The sequence below is a fragment of the Salvelinus sp. IW2-2015 genome, linkage group LG5 (genome assembly GCF_002910315.2).
Source record: "Salvelinus sp. IW2-2015 linkage group LG5, ASM291031v2, whole genome shotgun sequence".
Taxonomy (NCBI): domain Eukaryota; kingdom Metazoa; phylum Chordata; class Actinopteri; order Salmoniformes; family Salmonidae; genus Salvelinus; species Salvelinus sp. IW2-2015.
In genome coordinates, this window is record NC_036844.1 from 30283078 (window position 1) to 30305666 (window position 22589).

Genomic DNA, 22589 nt, shown 5'->3' on the forward strand with positions numbered 1-22589 from the left:
AGCATGACTACCGCTTTTTTTTTATTTATACTTATTTTACCAGGTAATTTGACTGAGAAAACATGATCATTTACACCAACGACCTGGGGAATAGGTATATATTGGTGGAATTGGTAAAGGGATGCACCCTTCCAAAATCTGAAGCATTCAGCATCTACTCAGTGTAACTCAAACTTCACAGGGTCCGTTATACAGGCTTACCCCCTGTCCAAACCTTCCATAGGGGCCGTCCCATCCATAATGAACTCCATCCAGATCAACAGTCTTTCCCAAAGTACACAGTGTGATTGATTGTTATTTATGAGCAGGCAGCTAGGCAGGGTCTGTACGGTTCCACACAATGTAAATAAAAAACATGGAGAAAAGTAGGAAGAGTCGTCTGGCTCATATTGCCGTACATCCAGAGATGTTACAGGATACTGGTTTGTTTGTTGCGTTTCGTCAGAGGTGTGGACCCTCTCTTGGCACGAAGGGCTACAGTATCACTTATCAAAATAAAAATAAAACAGGATTTTTAGACAGTTATTCAAAAAGAGGGAGTAACAAAAGATAAAAAGTTTTGTAGAAAAAGTAGATTTTTCACTCTGATAGTCAGTAGGAAAAAAGCACCCTTAAGAATGTCTCTCTCTTCCATGTGTTGTTGCTTCTGACCTTGGTATGCTACCGTACCGTGTCCCCTTTAATGATACATCCCAAAGAAACGTTGTTGTGACCGTCCTCCTCAACCACCATTTTATCCCAGTTTGAGATTAGCCCTGAACCTTGGCTGAATGCATCTGTCAAGTTGGCACAATACAAGGGAGCCATGGTCATTACTCCGGTTCCCAGGGGAGATGTGTTGTTGTTCTTCAGCCTCCATGTTAGTGTTGCTCTGAAGCTGTTGTTGGTGTGGATAAGTAAAGAGACTACAGCGATGTGGGATAGAGAGCCATTTGAGAAAGTCATGAAGATGAACCAGAGCAAAACAATTATTGGACTGTCCTTGTAAATATACAGGGCAAAGGGTGCCCATGTGATAATGTTAAAATAATGATTTTGAGTGAAAGCAACCATTTGGATGTTTATGTTTGAAGCAGTCTCTTAGCATTATTTTCTGATTTGATTGCTGGCAGCTGTGGTGGCTGTGAGCTTATTGCCAATCCTGCGGACAGGAACCTTGGACAAAGGTATCTTGGAGCGCGGGAGATCCTTAGCTCCTTGGGGGACAGGGGTATTGCACTGGACTCCCAGCTTGACAGGTATCTTGGAGTCACGTGGTATACCCCTGTAGACTGTGGGTTGCCGGAGCTGGCGACTCTCCTCCGGGCTATGTTTTACAGGGGACAGGCTGGCCTCAACTTCGGCTTCAGCAGAGGAGTTACTAATTGTGTCCTTGCTGACTCCGTGAAGTAAGCTAGGGGGTTGATTCCCCTCTTCCAGCCCTGTAATAGGTGGGTCCCAGCACCCCTTGTGGTCAGTGGGCTGACTCTCACGGAGTGGCAACTTGCCCGTCCTGCCTCCACCGCAGACAGGGATCTTACTGAGCCCTGCTGCCCTCATTGGGCGTGTCTTCTTCTCTGTGGGGGGGCCCTGGGGGACCATGTGTATCTCATTCTGTGTAACATGACGTTTTTCTTCTCTCTTGGATGAATTTTTCCAGGCACCCCGCACATCCATGCCGTTTGGACTCGTCATGTCCTCTCCTCTATTCAGAGAGGCCCTACGCTCACAACCCTTCACCTGAGCAGAGGCAAGGGGTGTACCCTGCAGAGGGAGAGGGGTGAGAACAGGAGAGGGCATAGAGGAAGGGACTGGGGCAGGGGCAGAGACAGGGGTTGTCTTAGACATAGGGACTGGAGTTGTGGTAGGGGCAGGGGTAGGGAAAGGAGGAGTCTTAGACATAGGGATTGGTGTTGGAGTAGGGGCAGGGAGAGCCTTTGAGTCCGCTAGAATTGAAGAGGGGGTTTGTACAGGGGCAGGGCTAGTGACTGAGGCTGGCACTGGAACCGGGATAAAGGGAATTTTAAATGCTGAGCTCAGGACAGCCATAGGATAAAAGGATGTTAGGGAAGGAGGTGCGGTAATGGAATCCAGACATGGGGCAGAGTTCATTTTGGGTGGTGGGGTAGAGGTAAAAGTGGCTGGGATGGTTACAGGAGCTGGCTTGGATGAGGTTACTACTGGAGCAGGTGGGGATGAGGTTACTACTGGAGCAGGTGGGGATGAGGTTACTACTGGAGCAGGTGGGGATGAGGTTACTACTGGAGCAGGAGGTGGGGATGAGGTTACCACTGGAGCAGGAGGTGGGGATGAGGTTACTATAGGGGCTGGAGGTGGGGATGAGGTTACCACTGGAGCAGGAGGTGGGGATGAGGTTACTACAGGGGCTGGAGGTGGGGGTGAGGTTACCATTGGAGCAGGAGGTGGGGATGACGTTACAACTGGAGCAGGAGGTGGGGATGAGGTTACCACTGGAGCAGGTTTGAAAGTAGAGGTAGCAGTGATGCCAATAGGGTCAGGGCTTGGGGTGGATTTTGTTGTTGGTGGAGGGGAGGGTTTTGTTAAAGGGGTGGGGCTTGATTTGGTGGTAGGGCTAGTGATAGTTGTGGACATAGTTGAGAGTTTGGTTGTCACAATAGGGTTAGGTTCAGGTTTTATCGACCAGCTGGTAGGTTCAGGTTTGGTTGTAGGGGTAAAAGTGGAGGTAGGTTTGGTAGTAGGGGCAGAGGAAGGGGTAAGCATTGGGATAGGGGTTGTACTAGATGAATAAGTAGCAGTAGGAGCAGGGGTTGGTATAGGGGAAGGGGCGGATTTGGCTGAAAGAGTAGTTGAGGTTCTCTCTCCAGCCACAGCTCCCTTGGTCCCAGGTCCGGTTCCGACAGTGGTGCTGGCTTTGCCCCACTCTGCCTCCACTTCAGCAGTGATGTCTCCACATCCGGTCAGCGAGTCGAAGCTTATCAGAGAGGAGATGTCTGCAAGCAGCGACCTCAGACGATCCACAGCAGGATCCAACAGTGGTGGTTCAGTGGTGGGCAGAGGCGACACTACATCCTCATTAGATCCAGTGACATTGTATGTAGCCGCTGAGAGAGCCGTTGTCTCTGGTGGGACAGAGGCTGAGCTCTCCTGCTCAGGGCTCTTGGATGAAACAGGGGACTCTTGTCCAGACTCAGGTTCTGGGACATCCAGGCTGTGAGGCGCAGGTCTGGGGGTCAAAGTCATGTCCTCCTTGATGATCTCCATGCTGTTTGTACAGGACGACATGAGGAGAGGGCTCGGAGGGGTATCGGCCTCGTCGCTGGCCTCCTCTCGCTGGTTCCATCCCATACTGCCGAAGATCCCTTTCAAGCCCCGACGCTGGCGTATTGTTGGCTGAGACTCTGTACGGAACCTCCGATCTACTCCTCCTTGTCGGCTGCGCTGCAGCTTCATCAGGAAGCTAAGGGATTTGGCGGAGGTCATGGAGGAGATGGAGGGAAGGTCGGCAGAAGGGATGGAGGGATTTCCATTATCACCCAGGGGCTCCTCCTCTGGTTCCTGCTCCTCTCTCTGACTCACCTCTGGTTCCTGCTCCTTCTCCGGCTCCTTGTCCTTCTCCAGCTCCGACTCTGCTGCCACGGACTCCGTTAATCCGTCCACTGTCTTGCTCCTGGTGATAGGTGACTTGTTGTTCCCCTCGCCTTTGCCACGTATGGAGAAGATGCTGCCTGGCTTGCGCTTCCCAAACAGCTTGAAGGCTTTTCTGATTTTTCCAGGAGGCTGGGGCTCGCATGGCGAGGGTTCGCTACTCTCCGACTGTACATCCATTTTGAATCTCTATATTCCTGTCTGTTGTTATCTTCCTATTTCGTGCTCTATTTCTCTCACCCACCTATAGCTAACTGAACATTTACCATTATTTTCTCGTACCTTACGCTTTTTCCCGTCTCTGCAGACTGGCTGTGCTTCAATTGCTTGCAGTATGTTTCTCTCTCCTCTCTCTATCCCTCCCTTTGCCTATCTCTCCCCTCCAGCTCTTTCTCCTCTATTTCGCCCTCACATGCCCCTCCCATCTCCCTATCCCCTCTTTTTCTCTGGCTGCTCCTGCAGGTCTCCATGGCAACTGAGGGGCTGAGCAGCTTTCGTCAGTGATGGAGCAGAGCCAGAGGCTTTCATCATCCCACCCCAGACACCACTCTCGTCTTTCTTACTCTTTCTCTATCGCTGATACCCCCCTCCTCTCTCTATCTCTCTGTCTATTTTTGTTTACAACTCTGTCTGAGTTTCATGTCCCCTGTGTTGTTACGTATGCATTTTACCTGTTTTATGTTTATGTGTCTGTCTTTGCCTGTAAATGCAGCGTGTCATTCCTGACTTGTTAAGCATGTAGGGCTATATTTATTCATTGATTTTAAGAGTGCATGTGGCATGTGTTTGCCTGTAAATGCTCCCTCCCAACACAAACCTCCACTGCCTTGACGTCTCCAACAGCTCCAACAACAATCAAGATCAGGGACGATGACAAACAAGCCTTTCGTATTAATTACATAAATCCAATTGAATAAAACATGGTGCCATTCCTGACAGATTCATGTCCCACATATAGAAGTTGTGTAAATCTGGAAAATTCGGATTTGAGGGGAATGTGGAATTTGAGAACTATTAAAGCTCTAATGTACTTATGTTGCACATTATTGCTAAATAGCATAGAGCTCTGTCTGGGCTGAGCATGTAGTCTCTGAGAGGATCTTTCCTTCTATATCGCCTGGAAGCAGAGAACTCATTTTCTCTCATTCTCTCACACAAATGAACATACACACACACGCGCGCACATACATATTCTAATGGAATTCATTATGCACTCCACTCAGAGAGCTTGTTGCCATCCTATCCAACACAGTTTCTTGAGTGTGATTCCACCCTCTTCCATCTTCATTATCTCGCCTCATTTTTGCGTCATTCCTCAATTTCTGTTTTTACATGCCTCTCTCCTCCACTCCTTCCCATTTGAGTAATTCAGCAGACACTCTTATCCACGGCGACTTGGTTAGTGCATTCATCTTAAGATAGCTAATTGAGACAACCACATATCAGTCATAGTAAGTACACTTTTCCTCATTAAAGAAGTTAGCAGTATAATTATAGCTAGTAGCAAAAGACGAGTGCAAAGTTTTTACTCCATCACTCTACCCTGGTCTCCATCTTCCACATCCACCTCTCTACCCTCACTCCATCTTTCACATCCACCTCTCTATCCTGGTCTCCATCTGTTCACATTCCACCTCTCTATCCTGTCTCCATCTTTCACATCCAACCCTCTGATCCTGTCTCCATCTTTACATCCACCTCTCTATCCTTGTCTCCATCTTTCACATCCACCTCTCTACCCTGTCTCCACTCTTTCACATCCACCTCTCTACCCTTTCTCCATCTTTCACATCCACCCCTCTATTCCCGGGCTCCATCTTTCACATCCACCTCTCCTATCCCGGTCTCCATCTTTCACATCCACCTCTCTATCGCTGGTCTCCATCTTTCACATCCACCTCTTCTATCCTGGTCTCCATCTTTCACACCACCACCTCTCCCGCGTCTCCATCTTTCACATCCACCTCTCTACCCCGGTCTCCATCTTTCCACATCCACCTCTCTACCCGTTCCATCTTCACATCCACCTCTCTACCCGTCTCCATCTTCACACCACCTCTCTATCCTGGTCTCCATCTTTCACATCCACCTCTCTATCCTGGGTCTCCATCTTTCCACATCCACCCTCTATCCTGGTCTCTCATCTTTTCACATCCACCTCTCTATCCTGGTCTCCATCTGTTCACATCCACCTTCTACCCCGGTCTCCATCTTTCACAATCCACCGCTCTACCCCGGTCTCCATCTTTCACATCCACCTCTATCGGTCTCCATCTTTCACATCCACCTCTCTATCCTGGTCTCCATCTTTCACATCTACCTCTCTATCCTGGTCTCCATCTTTCACATCCACCTCTCTATCCTGTCTCCATCTTTCACATCCACCTCTCTATCCTGGTCTTCCATCTTTCACATCCCACCTCTTATCTGAGTCTCCATCTTTCACATCCACCTCTCTACCCGTCTCCATCTTTCAATCCACCCTCTACCCCGTCCCATCTTTCACATCCACCTCTCTATCCTGGTCCTCCATTCACATCCACCTCTCTATCCTGGTCTCCATCTTTCACATCTACCTCTCCTATCCTGGTCTCCATCTTTCACATCCACCTCTCTATCCTGTCTCCATCTTTCACATCCACCTCCTCTACCCTGTCTCCTCCTTTTCACATCCATTCTCTCTACCCGTCTCCATCTTTCACATCCACCCTCTCTATCCTGAGTCTCCATCTTTCACATCCACCCTCTCTACCCTCACTCCATCTTTCACATCCACCTCTCTATCCCTGGTCTCCATCTTCCACATCCACTCTCTCTATCTGGTCTCCATCTTTTCACAATCCACCTCTGCTATCCTGGTCTCATCTTCACATCCACCTCTCTACCTCGGTCTCCATCTTCACACCTTTCTCAGCTTTCCTCGTTTCCGCTTTATTCATTCAGACTTCAAGTACTACTTTCACCAGAACACTTAGTATCAGATAAGTTAAGACCAGATGCAGACAGTCTCAAAGTAACAATGTTTATTACAGCAACAGAGCAAAGATACAAGACGGCAGGCAGGCTCAGGGTAAGTCAGCAGAGGTCGATAATCAAGATACGTGATGCAAAGGTACAGACGGCAGGCAAGCTCAGGGGCAAGCAGAGTGGTCAGGAGGTGGGCTCAGTCAGGACAGGCAAGGGTCAAAAACACGAGGAACGAGAAAAGAGAGACTGGGGAAAAGCAGGAGCTGATCACAAAAATGCTGTGACTTGACAAACAAGACGAACTGGCAACAGACAACAACACAGTATAAATACACAGGGGATAATGGTGAAGATGGGAACACCTGGAGGGGGTGTAGACAATCACAAGGACAGGTGAAACAGATCAGGCATGACAATCACAAGGACAGGTGAAACAATTCAGGCGACAGTACCCCCCCCCCCCCCCCCACTCCAGGGGCGCCACCTGGTGTCCTACCTGGGTGCATACCTGGTTGACTGGGGTGCCGGTGGTGAAAGTTGTTGATGAGGGCCGGGTCCAGGATGTTTTTAGCAGGGACCCAGCACCTCTCCTCCAGGCCATAACCCTCCCAGTCAACCAGGTACTGGAAACCCCTGCCCCGTGGTCGAACACTCAGGAGGCGTCTCACCGTGTATGCCGGATAGCCATCGATGACACTGGGAGGAGAGGTGGGCCTGGAAACAGAAGACAAAGGGCTGTGAGACACGGGCTTAATCCTAGACACATGGAAAGTAGGGTGAATACGGAGGGTACAGGGTAACAGAAGACGAACAGCAGTGGGGCAAAAAGAGATGGGGAACGGGCTTGAAACGGGGGAAAGTTTACGGGACTCCACCCGGAGGGGCAGGTCCCGAGCGGAGAGCCATACCTTCTGCCCGAAACGATACTGGGGAGCCGGGGTCTGATGGCAATCCGCTTGTCGTCGATACCTGGATGTGGTCTTGAGGAGGGCCGACCGGGCTCTCCTCCAGGTACGACGACAACGGCGGACAAACATCTGGGCAGAAGGAATTCCTGCTCAGGGAAGAGCGGGGGCTGATACCCCAGGGAATACTCAAAAGGAAATAGGCCCGTGGCAGAGCAGGGAAGGGTGTTGCGGGCGTACTCAACCCATACCAGTTGCTAACTCCAGGTGGTAGGGTTGGCAGAGACCAGGCAGCGAAGAGTAGTCTCCAGATCCTGGTTGGCTCGCTCCGACTGGCCATTGGACTGGGGGTGGAATCCGGAGGACAGGCTGGCCGACAACCCAATGAGGGTGCAGAATGCCTTCCAGAACCGAGAAGAGAACTGAGGGCCCCGGTCAGAGACCATGTCGACCGGCAGTCCATGGAGCAGGAAGACGTGCTGCACCCTGAGCTGGGCCGTCTCCTTGGCAGATGGTTGTTTGAGGAGAGGAATGAAGTGGGCGGCCTTGGAAAACAGATCCACCACAGTCAGGATGGCGGAGATGCCATCAGATGGGGGAAGACCCGTGACAATGTCCAGGGAGATGTGGGACCAGGGACGGGGAGGGACAGGCAGAGGTTGGAGGAGACCAGCAGGAGCTTGTCGAGGAGTCTTGTTTTGTGCACACACTGTGCAAGTGGCAACGAATACAGAGACGTCAGGGACCAAGGTTGGCCACCAAAAGCGTCGTCGCACAAAAGCCAGGGTCCGGTGGGAGTCCGGGTGGCAGGCCAGTCTAGAGGAGTGGGCCCACTCCAGGACTCCGGAGCGGACTGCGTCAGGCACTAACACCCGGTTTAACACCCAACCCCCCCCCGAGGTTCGGCTGGGACCAACGTGCCATAACGGCACGACAGTGCATCCGGCTTGACATTCTTGGATCCCGGACGATAGGAGAGGGAGAAGTTGAACCGTGTGAACAGCAGGGCCCATCAAGCTGGCCTGGAGTTGAGACGTTTGACGGTGCGGAGATACTCAAGATTTTTGTGGTCGGTCTATACGATAAACGAGTGTTGCGCCCCTTCAAGCCAGTGCCTCCATTCCTCCAACTCCATCGGCCTCCACCACAAACTGACGGGAGGGGTCAGGATGAACCAGGATGGGAGCAGTGGTGAAGCGGTGTTTGACATCCCGGAATGCCCGGTCCGCAGCAGGGGACCACGTGAACAGGACCTTGGGAGAGGTGAGTGCTTACAGGGGGGAAGCCATGGTGCTGTATCCCCGGATGAAGCAAGGATAGAAGTTGGCCAACCCCAGGAAACGTTCCAGCTGCGCCCTGGACGAAGGCTGGGGCAATCCACCACAGGCCTCACATCCCAGGATCCATCTGGACACTCCCAGCTGAGATGATGTACACCCAGAAAGGGGATGGTGGAGCGATGGCACCCGTAGGTTGATGGGAGTGGTGATATGAGTGACCCGGCCTATAGACCGCCCGTCCAGTGCTCTAACATCCATGAGAGTGGAGAGAGGCTGAGAGGGGATGTTCAGCTCAGAAGCCAGGGTAGCATCCAAAAAACTCTCATCGGTCCCAGAGTCAATGAGGACCCGAAAAGATTTAGACTGGTTTCCCCACAGCAGAATGGCATGGACAGGGGTGCGAGCAAGAGAAGCAGGAGTACTCACTCCTACCAGTGAGCCTGATCTCTTTAAAGGACAAGAGGACACAAAATTACCAAGAGTCCCGCAATACAGACAACTCTTTGTGTCAATCCTGTATTGCCGTTCCGCTGGAAATAGCCCAGCTCTACCTAGTTGCATAGGCTCGGGAACCGTTGACTCAGCCGTCTTCGGCGACTCTCGGGGAAGGTCAGGAAGCCTCGGGTTCTCTTGGCAACGGGATCGTCGGGGACTTCCGGGATGACTCGGATGCAAAGTGGAATCCCTGGACGTGTGAGCGAAGTCGCCCCCATCAATTCGGATGGTCAAAGCGATGAGGGAATCGAGATCCGTAGGTAACTCCCGAGCAGCAAGCTCGTCCTTGACCTCCTCCGATACGCCTATCAGGAACATATCTAACAGTGCTTCCTGGTTCCAAGCACTCTCCGCTGCCAACTTTCGAAAATCCACCACAGTTGGCCACACTACAGGAGTCCTGCCGAAGCTGAATTAGCTTCCGAGCAGCTTCTCTCCCGGAGAACGGGGTGTAAAAAACCTTCACGAATCCCACGAATCCCTCCAGACTAACGCATATGGCCGGCTGCTTCCCATACAGCAGTAGCTCACATGAGAGCCCTCCCGGACATCCACGTGATGAGATGGATCGCTCCAAGATAGCCTGAGGGGAAAGAGGAGGGCTGAAGCTCGGAAATGAGGGCACACTGAGCTAGAAGAAACGTCCGACAGATGCTCTACTCTCCATTGAAGCGTTCCGGGGGAAGGTAAACGGTGCTCCCGAGAAGGTGGAGTGATCGATGAGACGGCGCTGCTAGCAGCTGGGTTTCTGAGCGGCTGTGGGGTTACCACCGTGGTAGGCTGCCTCCCAGACAAACTGAGGAATTGCTTCAGCAAACTGTCCAATGCCTGGTCATGGCGTTCAGCCAACTCATTAAATAGTACCCGCAAAACACCAGTCTCAACATCAACAGTGAGGAGGCGACTCCGGGATGCTGGCCTTCTAGGCAGAGTTCCTCTGTCCAGTGTCTGTGTTCTTTGCCCATCTTAATCTTTTCTTTTATTGGCAAGTCTGAGATATGGCTTTTTCTTTGCAACTCTGCCTAGAAGGCCAGCATCCCGGAGTCACCTCTTCACTGTTGACGTTGAGACTGGTGTTTTGCAGGTACTATTTAATGAAGCTGCCAGTTGAGGACTTGTGAGGCGTTTGTTTCTCAAACTAGATACTCTAATGTACTTGTCCTCTTGCTCAGTTGTGCACCAGGGCCTCTCACTCCTCTTTCTATTCTGGTTAGAGCCAGTTTGCGCAGTCCTTTGAAGGGAGTGGTACACAGTGTTGTACGAGATCTTCAGTTTCCTGGCAATTTCTTGCATGTAATAGCCTTAATTTCTCAGAACAAAAATAGACTGACGAGTTTCAGAAGAAAGTTCATGGTTTGGGCCATTTTGAGCCTCTAATCGAACCCAAAAATGCTGACGCTCCAGATACTCAACTAGTCTAAAGAAGGCCAGTGTTATTGCTTCTTTAATAAGCACAACAGTTTTGCCATTGGAACACAGGAGTGATGGTTGCTGATAATGGGCCTCTGTACGCCTATGTAGATATTCCATAAAAATAATTTGCCGTTTCCAGCAACAATAGTAATTTACAACATTACAATGTCTACACTGTATTTCTGATCGATTTGATGTTATTTTAATGGACAAACAATTCTTCCAAAAACAAGGCCATTTCTAGGTGACCCCAAACTTTTGAACGGTAGTGTACATATCCCAACCAGAAGCCATGGATTACAGGCAACATTCGCACTGAGCTAAAGGGTAAAGCTGCCGCTTTCAAGGAGCGGGACTCTAACCCGGAAGCTTATAAGAAATCCCGCTAAACCCTTCGACGAACCATCAAACAGGCAACGCATCAATACAGGACTAAGATTGAATCGTACTACACTGGCTCTGACGCTCGTCAGATGTGGCAGGGCTTGCAGCTATTACAGACTACAAAGGGAAGAACAGCCGAGACTACCCAGTGACACGAGCCTACCAGACGAGCTAAATAACTTCTTTGCTCGCTTCGAGGCAAGTAACACTGAAACATGCATGAGAGCACCAGCTGTTCTGGACGACTGTGTGATCACGCTCTCCGTAGCCGATGTGAGTAAGACCTTTAAACAGGTCAACATTCATAAGGTCACTGGGCCAGATGGATTACCAGGATGTGTACTCCGAGCATGTGCTGACCAACTGGCAAGTGTCTTCACTGACATTTTCAACCTCTCCCTGTCTGAGTCTTTAATACCAACATGTTTCAAGCAGACCACCATAGTCCCTGTACCCAAGAACACTAAGGTAACCAGCCTAAATGACTACAGACCGGTAGCACCCACATCTGTAGCCATGAAATGCTTCGAAAGGCTGGTCATGGCTCACATCAACACCATTATCCCAGAAACACTAGACCCACTACAATTTGCATACCAGATCCACAGATCCACAGATGATGCAATCTCTATTGCACTCCACACTTCCCTTTCCCACCTGGACAAAATMAACACCTATGTGAGAATGCTATTCATTGACTACAGCTCAGTGTTCAACACCATAGTGCCCTCAAAGCTCATCACTAAGCTAAGGACCCTGGGATTAAACACCTCCCTCTGCAACTGGATCCTGGCCTGCCCCCAGGTGGTAAGGGTAGGTAACAACACTTCTGTCACGCTGTACCTCAACACGGGGGCCCCTCAGGGGTGTGTGCTCAGTCCCTTCCTGTACTCCCTGTTCACTCATGACTGCACGGGCCAGGCACGACTCCAACCCCATCATTAAGTTTGCTGATGACACAACAGTGGTAGGCCTGATCACTGACCAATGATAAGACAGCCTATAGGGAGGAGGTCAGAGACCTGACCGTGTGGTGCAAGAATAACAACCTCTCCCTCAACGTGATCAAGACAAAAGAGATGATTGTGAACTACAGGAAAAGGAGGACCGAGCACGCCGCCATTCTCATCGATGGGGCTGTAGTGGAGCAGTTTGAGAGCTTCAAGTTCCTTAATGTCCAAATCACCAACAAACTAAGATGGTCCAAGCACACCAAGACAGTCGTGAAGAGGGCACGACAAAACCTATTCCCCCTCAGGAGACTGAAAAGATTTGGCATGGGTCCTCAGATCCTCAAAAGGCTTTACAGCTGCACCATCGAGAGCATCCTGACGGGTTGCATCACTGCCTGGTATGGCAACTGCTCGGCCTCCGACCGCAAGGCACTACAGAGCGTGGTGAGTACGGACCCAGTACATCACCGGGGCCAAGCTTCCTGCCATCCAGGACCTCTATACCAAGACTCCAGCCACCCTAGTCATAGACTGTTCTCTCTGCTACCGCACGGCAAGCGGTACTGGAGCGCCAAGTCTCGGTCCAAGAGGCTTCTAAACAGCTTCTACCCCCAAGCCATAAGACTCCTGAACAGCTAATCAAATGGCTACCCAGACTATTTACACTGCCCCCCCCCTTCTATGCTGCTGCTACTCTCTGTTATTATCTATGCATAGTCACTTTAATAACTCTACCTACATGTACATATTACCTCAATTACCTCGACACTGGTGCCCCCGCACATTGACTATGTACCGGTACCCCCTGTATACAGCCCTGCTATTGTTATTTACTGCTGCTCTTTAATTATTTGTTATTATTATCTCTTCATTTTTCAGGGGGTATTTTCTTAAAACTGCATTGTTGGTTAAGGGCTTGTAAGTAAGCATTTCACTGTAAGGCACACCTCATTTCACTACACCTGTTGTATTCGGCGCATGTGACAAATAAAATGTGATTTGATTTGAATTGTGTATTTGTATCTGCACTCATTTTGGACCATTAGCCTGTTGATCAATTCTGTTCAGTTGACTTTGTTTATCTGCTATATTCTCATGGTTACAGGCAGACTTAAATAAGCTTAAGTTGGATCATGTAGGCTACGAACTAGTCTGCGGGTATCTTTTTCAATAGCACTGCTGCCCTCTGTTTCTAGGTAGGAGCACTGTACTTTGGCCAATAAAATAATATATATAATAGCTAATCTCAGCTTGAGTAAGGCTGTAAGGTTTGGCCATGTGAAGTTGGGGCTAACATGTGACAAATTATAATCGTACACAAATTGACCTCAGAAGGAAACAACATTTGCATATTAAATAAAAGAAACAGTAGGTACCTGGCACAGCCTATCTCTTATCTCCAAACAAATATGGAAAGTTTGGCAACCAGGTCATAAACTCTGATACATGAGGTGAAGCATATAAAACATGTTATCCATTCTCTTGTGGTTTAGGCCAGGGGTTTTCAACTGGGGGTCCACGAAGGTACTGTAGTGGGTCCTATAAAATACATAAAATAATATAAATAATATTTTTTTTTCAGTGTTTTTTTATTTTTTTATATCGCTAGCAACATACCTACAGTAGAAAAGAGGAGAATATATTCTAATGATGTCAAATGTATTTATCAACTCCTAATATTGAGCAAATTACACTCATTGGAGCCAATTACACTCACTGGAATATCTGACATAGGCCTTGAAAAAGCATCCGAGAATAGGCTACCAGTGCGGGAAGTGCCACTGGCTGCTGGTAAGCTTTCTTGACTTGGACATTGGCCTACATTGGCCTAAACAACTGCTCTTAGCGAACATGGGTTTGGAGTTACCTTTCTAGATAATACGCTATGTTAGAGTTTACACCTCCTCTTCCAATTAGAATGTGGGATCAACATAATGAAAAACTATCTTCCAAATCTATTCATTTTAAAATGTTTCAAACTTTTTCTTGCTATTATCATTCACCTGATGATAAGACATTAAAAAATGAATTGATAAAGTATGATGGGGTCTCTGGGTCACCGTATGCCAGGGAGGGGCCAGGGAGGCGCTCCCTGGGCAAGGAAAGGTTGAAGACCCCTGTATTAGGCTTACAGACATAAGATCTTAATTTGAGCTAGTTTGCTACAGCAGGGAAATCATTTTGCAACAACAGGAAATGTGAATTATTATGTGGATTATAATTAATGGACATTTTTTGTAGGGGTTGATAAATGTTTCCTTAGGGAAATCAAGTCTGACGTTTTAAAGTGGAAATTACAAACAATGAATACAAGCAGACATTGCAATACTAACTTATTAGAATCACCCACCCCCACACAATTCGGTAATTTAATAAGATTGTCAATTCACGTCCAGTCTCCATGGCCTACCAGTTCACAGCTGTACAGATGTGCCGTGAATTCATCTGATGGAGAAGAGGCGTTCATTGTTCAGTGAGAAAGGAAGAGGCGAAGCGAAAGGGTTGATGTCGCGTTCAAAACACCTGGGAACTCGGAATAATACGAGGTCAAATCATGACGTCAGTGATCTTCAGGTCGGAAAGTAAAAAGCTGTAAAAAGAAAGTTCCCGAGTGGAAATTCTGAGTTGGATGACTATTCGAATCGATTTTTCCCAGTCGGAGCTCGTATTTTTTTCTCCAAGTTCCCAGTTGTTTTGAACAGACTGAATTCGGAGATTTCCGAGTTCCAAGCTCCCAGTGGTTTTGAACGCGGCATTACTCTACCCAAAATCTGTCCACGAAGTGAGGGATTCTTGTATGGAGGTCAATGAGACAGTGTCGAATTTGGTCGAGCAAAAAATGTAACTGCAAATTTTCCACGTGAGGCTTATTTGATCGTATACACGTTTCGTAATTGTAATTGTGAGGTTTACGAATGCACTATATAAGTGGACGCACGTGGCGTTTTGGCAATTTGGGAAAAAACGTCAAAATTTATATTGGAGTTGTGCGTGTTGTTCACTCGCGTATCTGCCCTCTGATTGGCTAGAATGGTCCCACCTGATATTGACTCCTCCCGTTTGCCTTCCGTCTTTGAGGACAAGTATTTCCATTGTTCAGTCATTTGTTGGAGCGGCTACTCGACTATCTTGTCATTATAATAGATCATCTTCGGTTCAGTCAAAAAGCTGGAGCTTTGACGTCACACCACTATTTTCCGCAGGATTAAAGATGGCGCCGCATCATGTACTAAAGTGCTGTCAACGGAGTTTAGCTTGGATACCTGTTATTTTCATCAACCTGGTCGTTGGCTGGTCTTATTATGCATACGTCGTGGAACTCTGTATCTGTAAGTATACAATTATCGTTTTTGGATGATTAACGGGGTTTGTTTCCTCATTGAAACAAAGTTGCTTGACTGCCCAGCTGGAGGATGTGTAGGATTCGGGAAACAGTACAGAAATGTGGTGGGACGAAAACAGGTGAAACAGTGAAAACCTACTTTGTTGCGGATAGCCAATCGTGCTCATAGATAGAAGCCACTGTTCCTAGAAGGAAATAGACAGACACATTTGCAGGAATCTACACTTGCGAAGTGAGGGATTGTTGTATGGAGGTCAATGAGACAGTGTCGAATTTTTGTCTTGCCCATTCACCCTCATTTTTTATTTAACCTTTGTTTAACTAGGAAAGCCAGTTAAGAACAAATTCTTATTTACAATGACGGCCAATCACGGCTGGATGTGGTACAGCCTGCATTCGAACCAGGCACTGTAGTGACACCTCTTGCACTGAGAAGCAGTGTCTTAGACCTCTACACCACTCTGGAGCCCCTTTGACCTAAATGATTTCTTATTTTGACATTCTTCAGCCTAGGTCTCAATAAGGCTGTTATTCTGTATTGGATTATGTGCCAATAATCTTAAAAGCCATTTTGATATGAGGCTACTCTGGCCTCAAATACTCTTATTCCCACACAGCTGACTCCTCATGTGAACCTCACTGTGACTAAACCTGTTTTAGCCAGTTTCTGCTGTTGATGGTACAATGACATGCATGTCAGTCAGTCAGTCAGTGGCTGTAATCAGGGGCATCCCTTCAGCAGGGCAAACAAAGCATTCTGTGATGGGTGGGTCCCCCACTGGTAGTGCCAGGCTACCGCTGGGGGGTGAGAGGAGGGGGTCTGTAGTTGTGAGCATACTACTGTAGTACTGTAACTCTGCAGACGCATCAATCAGATGCCCTCTCTAAACTCCTCTTTTCTCTCTCTGTGTGTACTTTGTCTGTTTCAGTTACAATCCCAAATAATGCAGAAAAAAGTAAGTAACTTTCAGAAACATTTGGTGCTTTCACAACTGATCACACACTCTATTGTATCATACCTGGTTGTATTCTGTTCTTGCTCCTCTCTCCAACAGTATCATACCTGGTTGTCTTTTGTTCTTGCTCCTCTCTCCAACAGTATCATACCTGGTTGTCTTCCACCTGTTCTTCATCATGTTTATCTGGTCCTACTGGAAGACTATCTGCAGTAGGCCTGCCAGCCCCTCTAAAGAGGTATACAGAGTAGGGCTGACCCCATTTAGTCTACTGGTCGATAGGCTGTTAGCTGATATTTTTTTTGTAGGGCGGTGGCAAATATATATAAAAAAATATATATGGCACACGAGACGCCTGTCTGAGTTGACTAATCCAGTGCGGATGCCGCTGGGATGGCACACCAGTATCACCAGTAGTACATTTACAGTTAATTACCATAATTTCTTATCTGCAATGTTTGTTTGGTTATGGCCATTTCTGTTTCCGGTGGAAACGTCGTAAAATAGGCCTACCCGATTACTTCTTATCCCATGCACAAATATTCTACAGCTGTGTCAGTCTGTCCGGATCTCACTAGCTCAGGATATGGCCCAGAATATTTTATACAATGTTGCAAGTTTGCTAGCTACCAAATTAATAGTTGATACAATGTTTCAAGTTCCTTACAGACAGGCCATGTGTAGCCAATGTGATTTATAGGATATTTATTTTTATCAGGATATTTTCTACCTGTGTGCTGCAATGTTTTTGTTTGTTGGCTTTTTACATATGGGCAATAGCGATAAAGTTTCTTTTAGATTTGTATCATTTTCATTTAGATAGAATATTGATTAACCACATGACATTGATTCTGAGATATATAGACTTTATTACAAATTAAAATGTGCATATGAAAATCATAACTGGCATGCAGATCAGTAGAAATGGTAGGATAACTTGGCACTCCAAATGGAAAAGGTTACTGACCGCTGGTGTAGCCTATTACCGTCTTCTTCTTCTGGTTAGGCTATCTTGATCTCTGGCTCCCGCTTGAGTCATGTGTTTCTTAATTTTTAATCACAGTGCTTAAAGCATCAGACAAGCTCAGTAGCCAACATATAGTTGATTTCATTCAAACATATGGTGTGTCTATATATGGAAAAATGCATGTTTTAAAATTCAGACTGGTCGTAAGAACAGACTACTTTCGGTCAGTCAAGATTTTAGTCGGAGACAGCCCTAATACACAGTGTATCTGTCTTCACCAGTAGTACTAATTCTGCCTCCCGTGAGATGCTACACCACAATGCCACGGGGCCAGGGGAGTAGGCACTGTGCTGGGCAGTTCCCAAGGCGCTCTGTAATTACACTGTACAGCAGATGTTCACATAGGAGTGTGTGTGTGTGAGCATATGGTTGTAGTTTTGAAGTGGGGTTACTCTGTCTCAATCTCAAGTTACTTGTTTCACATTTCAACTGGGCCCTAATTTCTAGATGCATGACTACCGGTACTAACTATGCTATAACATACTTGGTGACACTCTCTCTGTTCTCTTGTCAGTTTTGTCTGGCCAAAGTGGAGAAGGAGCAGTATGAGAAGGAGCAGCCAGATGCTCAGCAGGACATCCTGAAGAAAGCGGCCGTAGGATTGCCTGTCTACACACGCACTGGGACCGGAGGTGAGAATACAATACAGTCGACACATAGTTGGAACACACACACCTTGGATTTAAAGCTGATGATGATTGAGCATATGTATTGGTGTGTTCTCCACAGCCGTCCGGTACTGTGACCACTGTCAGGTGATCAAACCCGACCGCTGCCACCACTGCTCCACCTGTGACATGTGAGTTCAGTTAGTTCTGTCTCTGTGGGGTTCAGATGAGATGCACCATGGGATTTTATGTGGGGTATTTTTAGATGGTTAACTCCAAAGTAATATACTATTTTCTTCTTTCCCTTGTTTTTTGTGCTCCATCTCTCTCTCTCAGGTGTGTACTGAAGATGGATCATCACTGTCCATGGTATGTAACACCTCAGTCCGTTCTTGTAATTTAGATGCTTAGCAGCAGTACACTCCTTTTGTGTGTGAAGTCCTTTGTTWATACTGACTTGATAGTGATTGGATCAGTGGAGAGTTTAATCCTCTCCATTCTACTGCGTCAGCATATTTGATCTGTCTGACCTTTTTACTTGACGAAGTCACTGTTTGGTCTAGTACAGTAATGGAAAAGGGATTACTCAGCTCTCAAACAGATAATTCTGTAGACTTTGTGTCATCACTTTATTTGATAGAGAATAGAGGCAACTAGTGGAGAAGGCAGCAGGAGCCARGTTGACTGATTAATTTACCCCTCTCTCCCTCTGTTTCTTGCTCAGGGTGAATAACTGTGTTGGATTTTCGAACTACAAGTTCTTTGTCTTGTTTCTGGCCTACTCCATGCTGTATTGTGTGTTTATCGCTGCTACTGTCCTGCAGTATTTCATCAAATTCTGGACAGTAAGTACTACTAAGTAATACTCTAGCTGCCTTTCATTTCTTCCCTAGCCAGAGCTTAGTGGTTGAGTGTAAACACTGACACTGTAAGATCCCTGATCGCATGTTCCAATTAGCCAATACCCAAATCCTCTACATAATCCACCTCAAATTTGAGCAGTCTGCATGTCAGATTTATTTTTATATCTAATCGCTGTAAAATAGTTGCACACATTTCTCCACTAACAATCTGTCTCTAATACTTTGCCTAAAGCATTGCCGAAGGAGATCTGTTGGGGATTGTCCTCAGGTAAAATGCAAGATTGTCACCATCTGATCGTCATGGTTAGTTAAAAAGTAAGGTTGCACTTCTTTGAATAGCCTATTGCCACTAATGTCAAGTCACAACAAGGTAAGCTAGAGAAGCTCCACCCATAATGGCATTCACAAGCCTTCTGTCTCTGATGTACAAGTCGCTGTTGAGGGATTCTCTTCAGTATGTGTCAAACACTGTTGTCTTGCAGCATAAGCTGTTGTCTGTTCCTCCTTGAGTGTTAAGACTGGGCTTCTGTCCTTGTCTGTGTTGTATGCTGCCTTGCTTGTGACAATGAATGCCCACTGTCATCTTGGCCAACTGAGTTGGACAGGATTGGTTGTTTAGCATGTCTTATTTTGCATATTGAATTCACAGACAACCAAACGTTTGTACTGTATGTAGTATCTTCTGGAGCCATTCACTGAACAGTCATGTAGGCTCAGATTCTGCTTCTCCAGAATGAGGAGGTCACCCATTGTCATTTACAACTGACTGATCCTGTGTGTCTGTGCACATCCTGTGTGTCTGTGCAGAAGGTGAACATTACTACTGTATGGTTCTGTTGAAAAGTATGACATCACTAACAGCTCTCCTCTCTCTTTCCTCTCAAGAATCAGCTGCCCGACACTCACGCCAAATTCCACGTGTTGTTTCTGTTTTTTGTGGCGGCAATGTTCTTCATCAGCATCCTGTCGCTTTTCAGCTACCATCTCTGGCTTGTGGGAAAGAACAGGACCACCATAGGTAGCTGCCATGCCTCACCATGCTGTAACACAGAACATCTCATCCAGTATTGTCTTGATTGATTGTTGACAACTTTTTATCATTGTTTGTCATAATATAAGTTTATGTATTGGTTTTTATTTCAGAGGCTTTCAGGGCTCCTGTCTTCAGAAATGGCCCAGACAAAAATGGCTTCTCTCTGGGCTTCAGTAGGAATGTGGTGGAGGTGTTTGGAGACCAGAAGAAGTACTGGATGTTTCCCATCTACACCAGGTGAAAACACCAAGTCTGCTATCTACCTATTCTGTTGGAGCTTTAGAATCGTTTTTTTTAAGTGGACCACAAAACATTTCAAATACTTAGGATGCTTAATAAGTGGCAAATATATAAAGATAACTTGATCGCATCACTCACCAATATGAAAGCAGACCTAATTAAATGGAACAATCTTCACAGAAATCTTAGTGGTAGAATTAACCTTTTCAGAATGGAATGGCTCCCAAAGTATAGTTATTCTCGGTAATACCAATTACCGCACCGAAGTATACTTGGTCATAACAGACTGTATATGGGCAAATAAAACTCATAGAATAAAAAGGAAAATTTTACATCTTCCTATGTCTAAGTGTTGGTTTGAACCTTCCTGACTTGGAATTGTATAAACTCGCCTCCCAAGGCTTTTGCTTGCGACATATAGTTAAATGCATTCAAGAGGAACAATGGGTACATTTTGAAGATGCACATGTTCACCCCAGAATCTTTTTACGTGTCTATTTTCAAAGGAAAAAGCTAAGAACATTAACAACTTCATAGTTAAGAACAATATGGACATTTTTTTACGTATTCTACAAAAACATATATGACCTCCTAAAAACACAAGCCTATGGAACAGTCCTTGGATAGCTTTTCAGAATTCACCAATAAATTGGTCCACATGTAAATCTAAAGTCATAGAAACACAAATATTTCCATGACAGCATTACAAAGCAATTTTGGATTGACTAATGTAGATATTTTAAAATGCATGCAACTTAAAACGTATCACAATGTCTATTTGATCTTTTGGACATCAGAGCAATCTTGAGGGAATCCTATATAGTCAGAACAGGATGTTCATATGATAGCTAAGATATACAAGCCTATCCAACTGACAAAAACTATTGGAACTAAAACTTAAAAATAACTGATATTGGCACAAGATGGAGGGAATGTTGGAACATAACTAACGAAATGACAGTTAACGAAAATGTATGCTTAATCCAGTATAAACTAATGTATCAAATTTATTATACAAGAGACACAATTCACAAATTCTACAGCACAACTGCAGAGTCATGTCTTAAGTGTAAAACTAACAATTAGTCAATAATCCAATGCCTTCTGGGATTGTTATAAAGTCCAAAAGTTAGGGGCGGATTGAGAAAGTTGGCTGTCAGAAGTATTACAGTGTAAATGTACTTTTAATCCATCTGTCTGCTTATCCAGACATGGCATATGAGGGTGCAGTGAGATACCCAATGGGTTGGACGATACTTTTCTCGTCAGTCATTTTGAAAAAACGTATACTTAACCTGGAAATAAACCAATCCTCCGTTGTTAACACAATGGAAAGTTCAAGTGCTTTATTATCTGAATGTTGAAAGTGAGTGGGCGACGGAGAGAAACAAAAGGGTGCAGTTTGAGGCCATGTGGCAGAGTGAAGGGCTCTGGAAATGCAGGTGTGATGTTATTTGTATGCATTGTGTTGTTTAATAAAAGTTTTAATCTAATTATTTTAGTAATTAGAAACTTAGTACAGGGTTTAAATACCAAATGTCCCCCCCCCGTTCTCTCTCTCCTCTCCTTTCTCTCCGTTAGTCATGGTGATGGACACAGTTTTGCCACCCGGTTGCTGACCTTAGATCCTGAGCAAATAGCTGTGGGCCTCCAGATCAACGGCAAAAGGTTATTTATGGTTTCTCGGGTTGATTTATTTAATTCCTGATTCAGTAAAATGATCTCACCTAATTCATTAAATTAATCTCTGCCTTGTCCTCCAACAGCTCTGAAGATGGTCTGGCAAGCCCCAAGCACGTCCTTGGCAACAACATTAACCACATTGAGGGCCATCAGMATGGTATGTAGATTCCCCATAGATATCCTGTAATGTTAAGTAGCCATGTGTCTGTGTGCTGCCTGACCCTAGAACCCTTGTGTTTCAGACGTAGCCCAGACGGTAACTGTGACAATGGAGCGTGAATCATAGACAGGTAAGTCTATGGATGAGTTCTGCTGAAGTGCGTGTGTTTCCTGCAGACCTTAGAGTGGAAACTGATAACCACCAGGTGGCTCAAATGGCCAGTTTAGATGTCTGCCAGGAGACAACTGAGCCATTAACTGTGATGCCTTACAACCAGCAGCATCATTGTCTCTACAGAAACCAGCCTTTTATCACATGCAGTACCCCTACTACCATGAACAAAATGTCTAGTAACCGCTCTCGTATAGCCGTCATCTTTTCTATTGTCGTTCTTATGACCACCAAACAGCATCCCTGTTACCATGGACAAACCCTGGACTGTCATGGACACATCTGTCAGCAGAGCTTTCATCAGCTTTCAGTTTCCATCCTCACCAAACACATGCAGACGCGTTGTCTTTGTTGCTAACCAAAGACGCACAACAATATTTTTTTGGTAACTATTATTAATTTCTGGAACTGCTCTGTTATTCAAGCCAAAAAAAGAATACTCTTTGCACTAGGTCAGATAAGTGCAGGAAAATAATTGCTTTACAGTTATACGCCTCCGTCA

The 22589-nt window shown here is 46.3% G+C and overlaps 2 protein-coding genes across 4 annotated transcripts; one reads left to right on the forward strand and one right to left on the reverse strand.

Moving 5' to 3' along the window:
- Positions 1–1086: 1086 nt before the first annotated feature.
- On the reverse strand, positions 1087–3786 carry LOC111964270 (APC membrane recruitment protein 2-like). Its single transcript, XM_070443488.1, has 3 exons — positions 2882–3786; positions 2134–2420; positions 1087–1979 (listed from the first exon to the last, which is right to left on the reverse strand). The coding sequence occupies exons 1-3, from the start codon at positions 3784–3786 to the stop codon at positions 1087–1089; spliced, it is 2085 nt and encodes a 694-aa protein (XP_070299589.1).
- Positions 3787–14984: 11198 nt separating this feature from the next.
- LOC111964271 (palmitoyltransferase ZDHHC20-B) lies at positions 14985–22142 on the forward strand. Of its 3 annotated transcripts, XM_023988099.2 has the most exons (13): positions 14985–15332; positions 16276–16302; positions 16446–16540; positions 17844–17961; positions 18059–18128; positions 18274–18306; positions 18662–18782; positions 19033–19068; positions 19686–19818; positions 19944–20070; positions 21655–21741; positions 21840–21913; positions 21999–22142. In XM_023988099.2, the coding sequence occupies exons 1-13, from the start codon at positions 15215–15217 to the stop codon at positions 22040–22042; spliced, it is 1083 nt and encodes a 360-aa protein (XP_023843867.1). In that variant the 5' UTR covers positions 14985–15214; the 3' UTR covers positions 22043–22142. The 3 variants fall into 3 exon arrangements, with proteins under 3 accessions (XP_023843867.1, XP_023843868.1, XP_023843869.1); XM_023988100.2 differs by lacking the exon at positions 19033–19068 and having other exon boundaries at positions 14993–15332; XM_023988101.2 differs by lacking the exon at positions 16446–16540 and having other exon boundaries at positions 15210–15332.
- Positions 22143–22589: the final 447 nt, after the last annotated feature.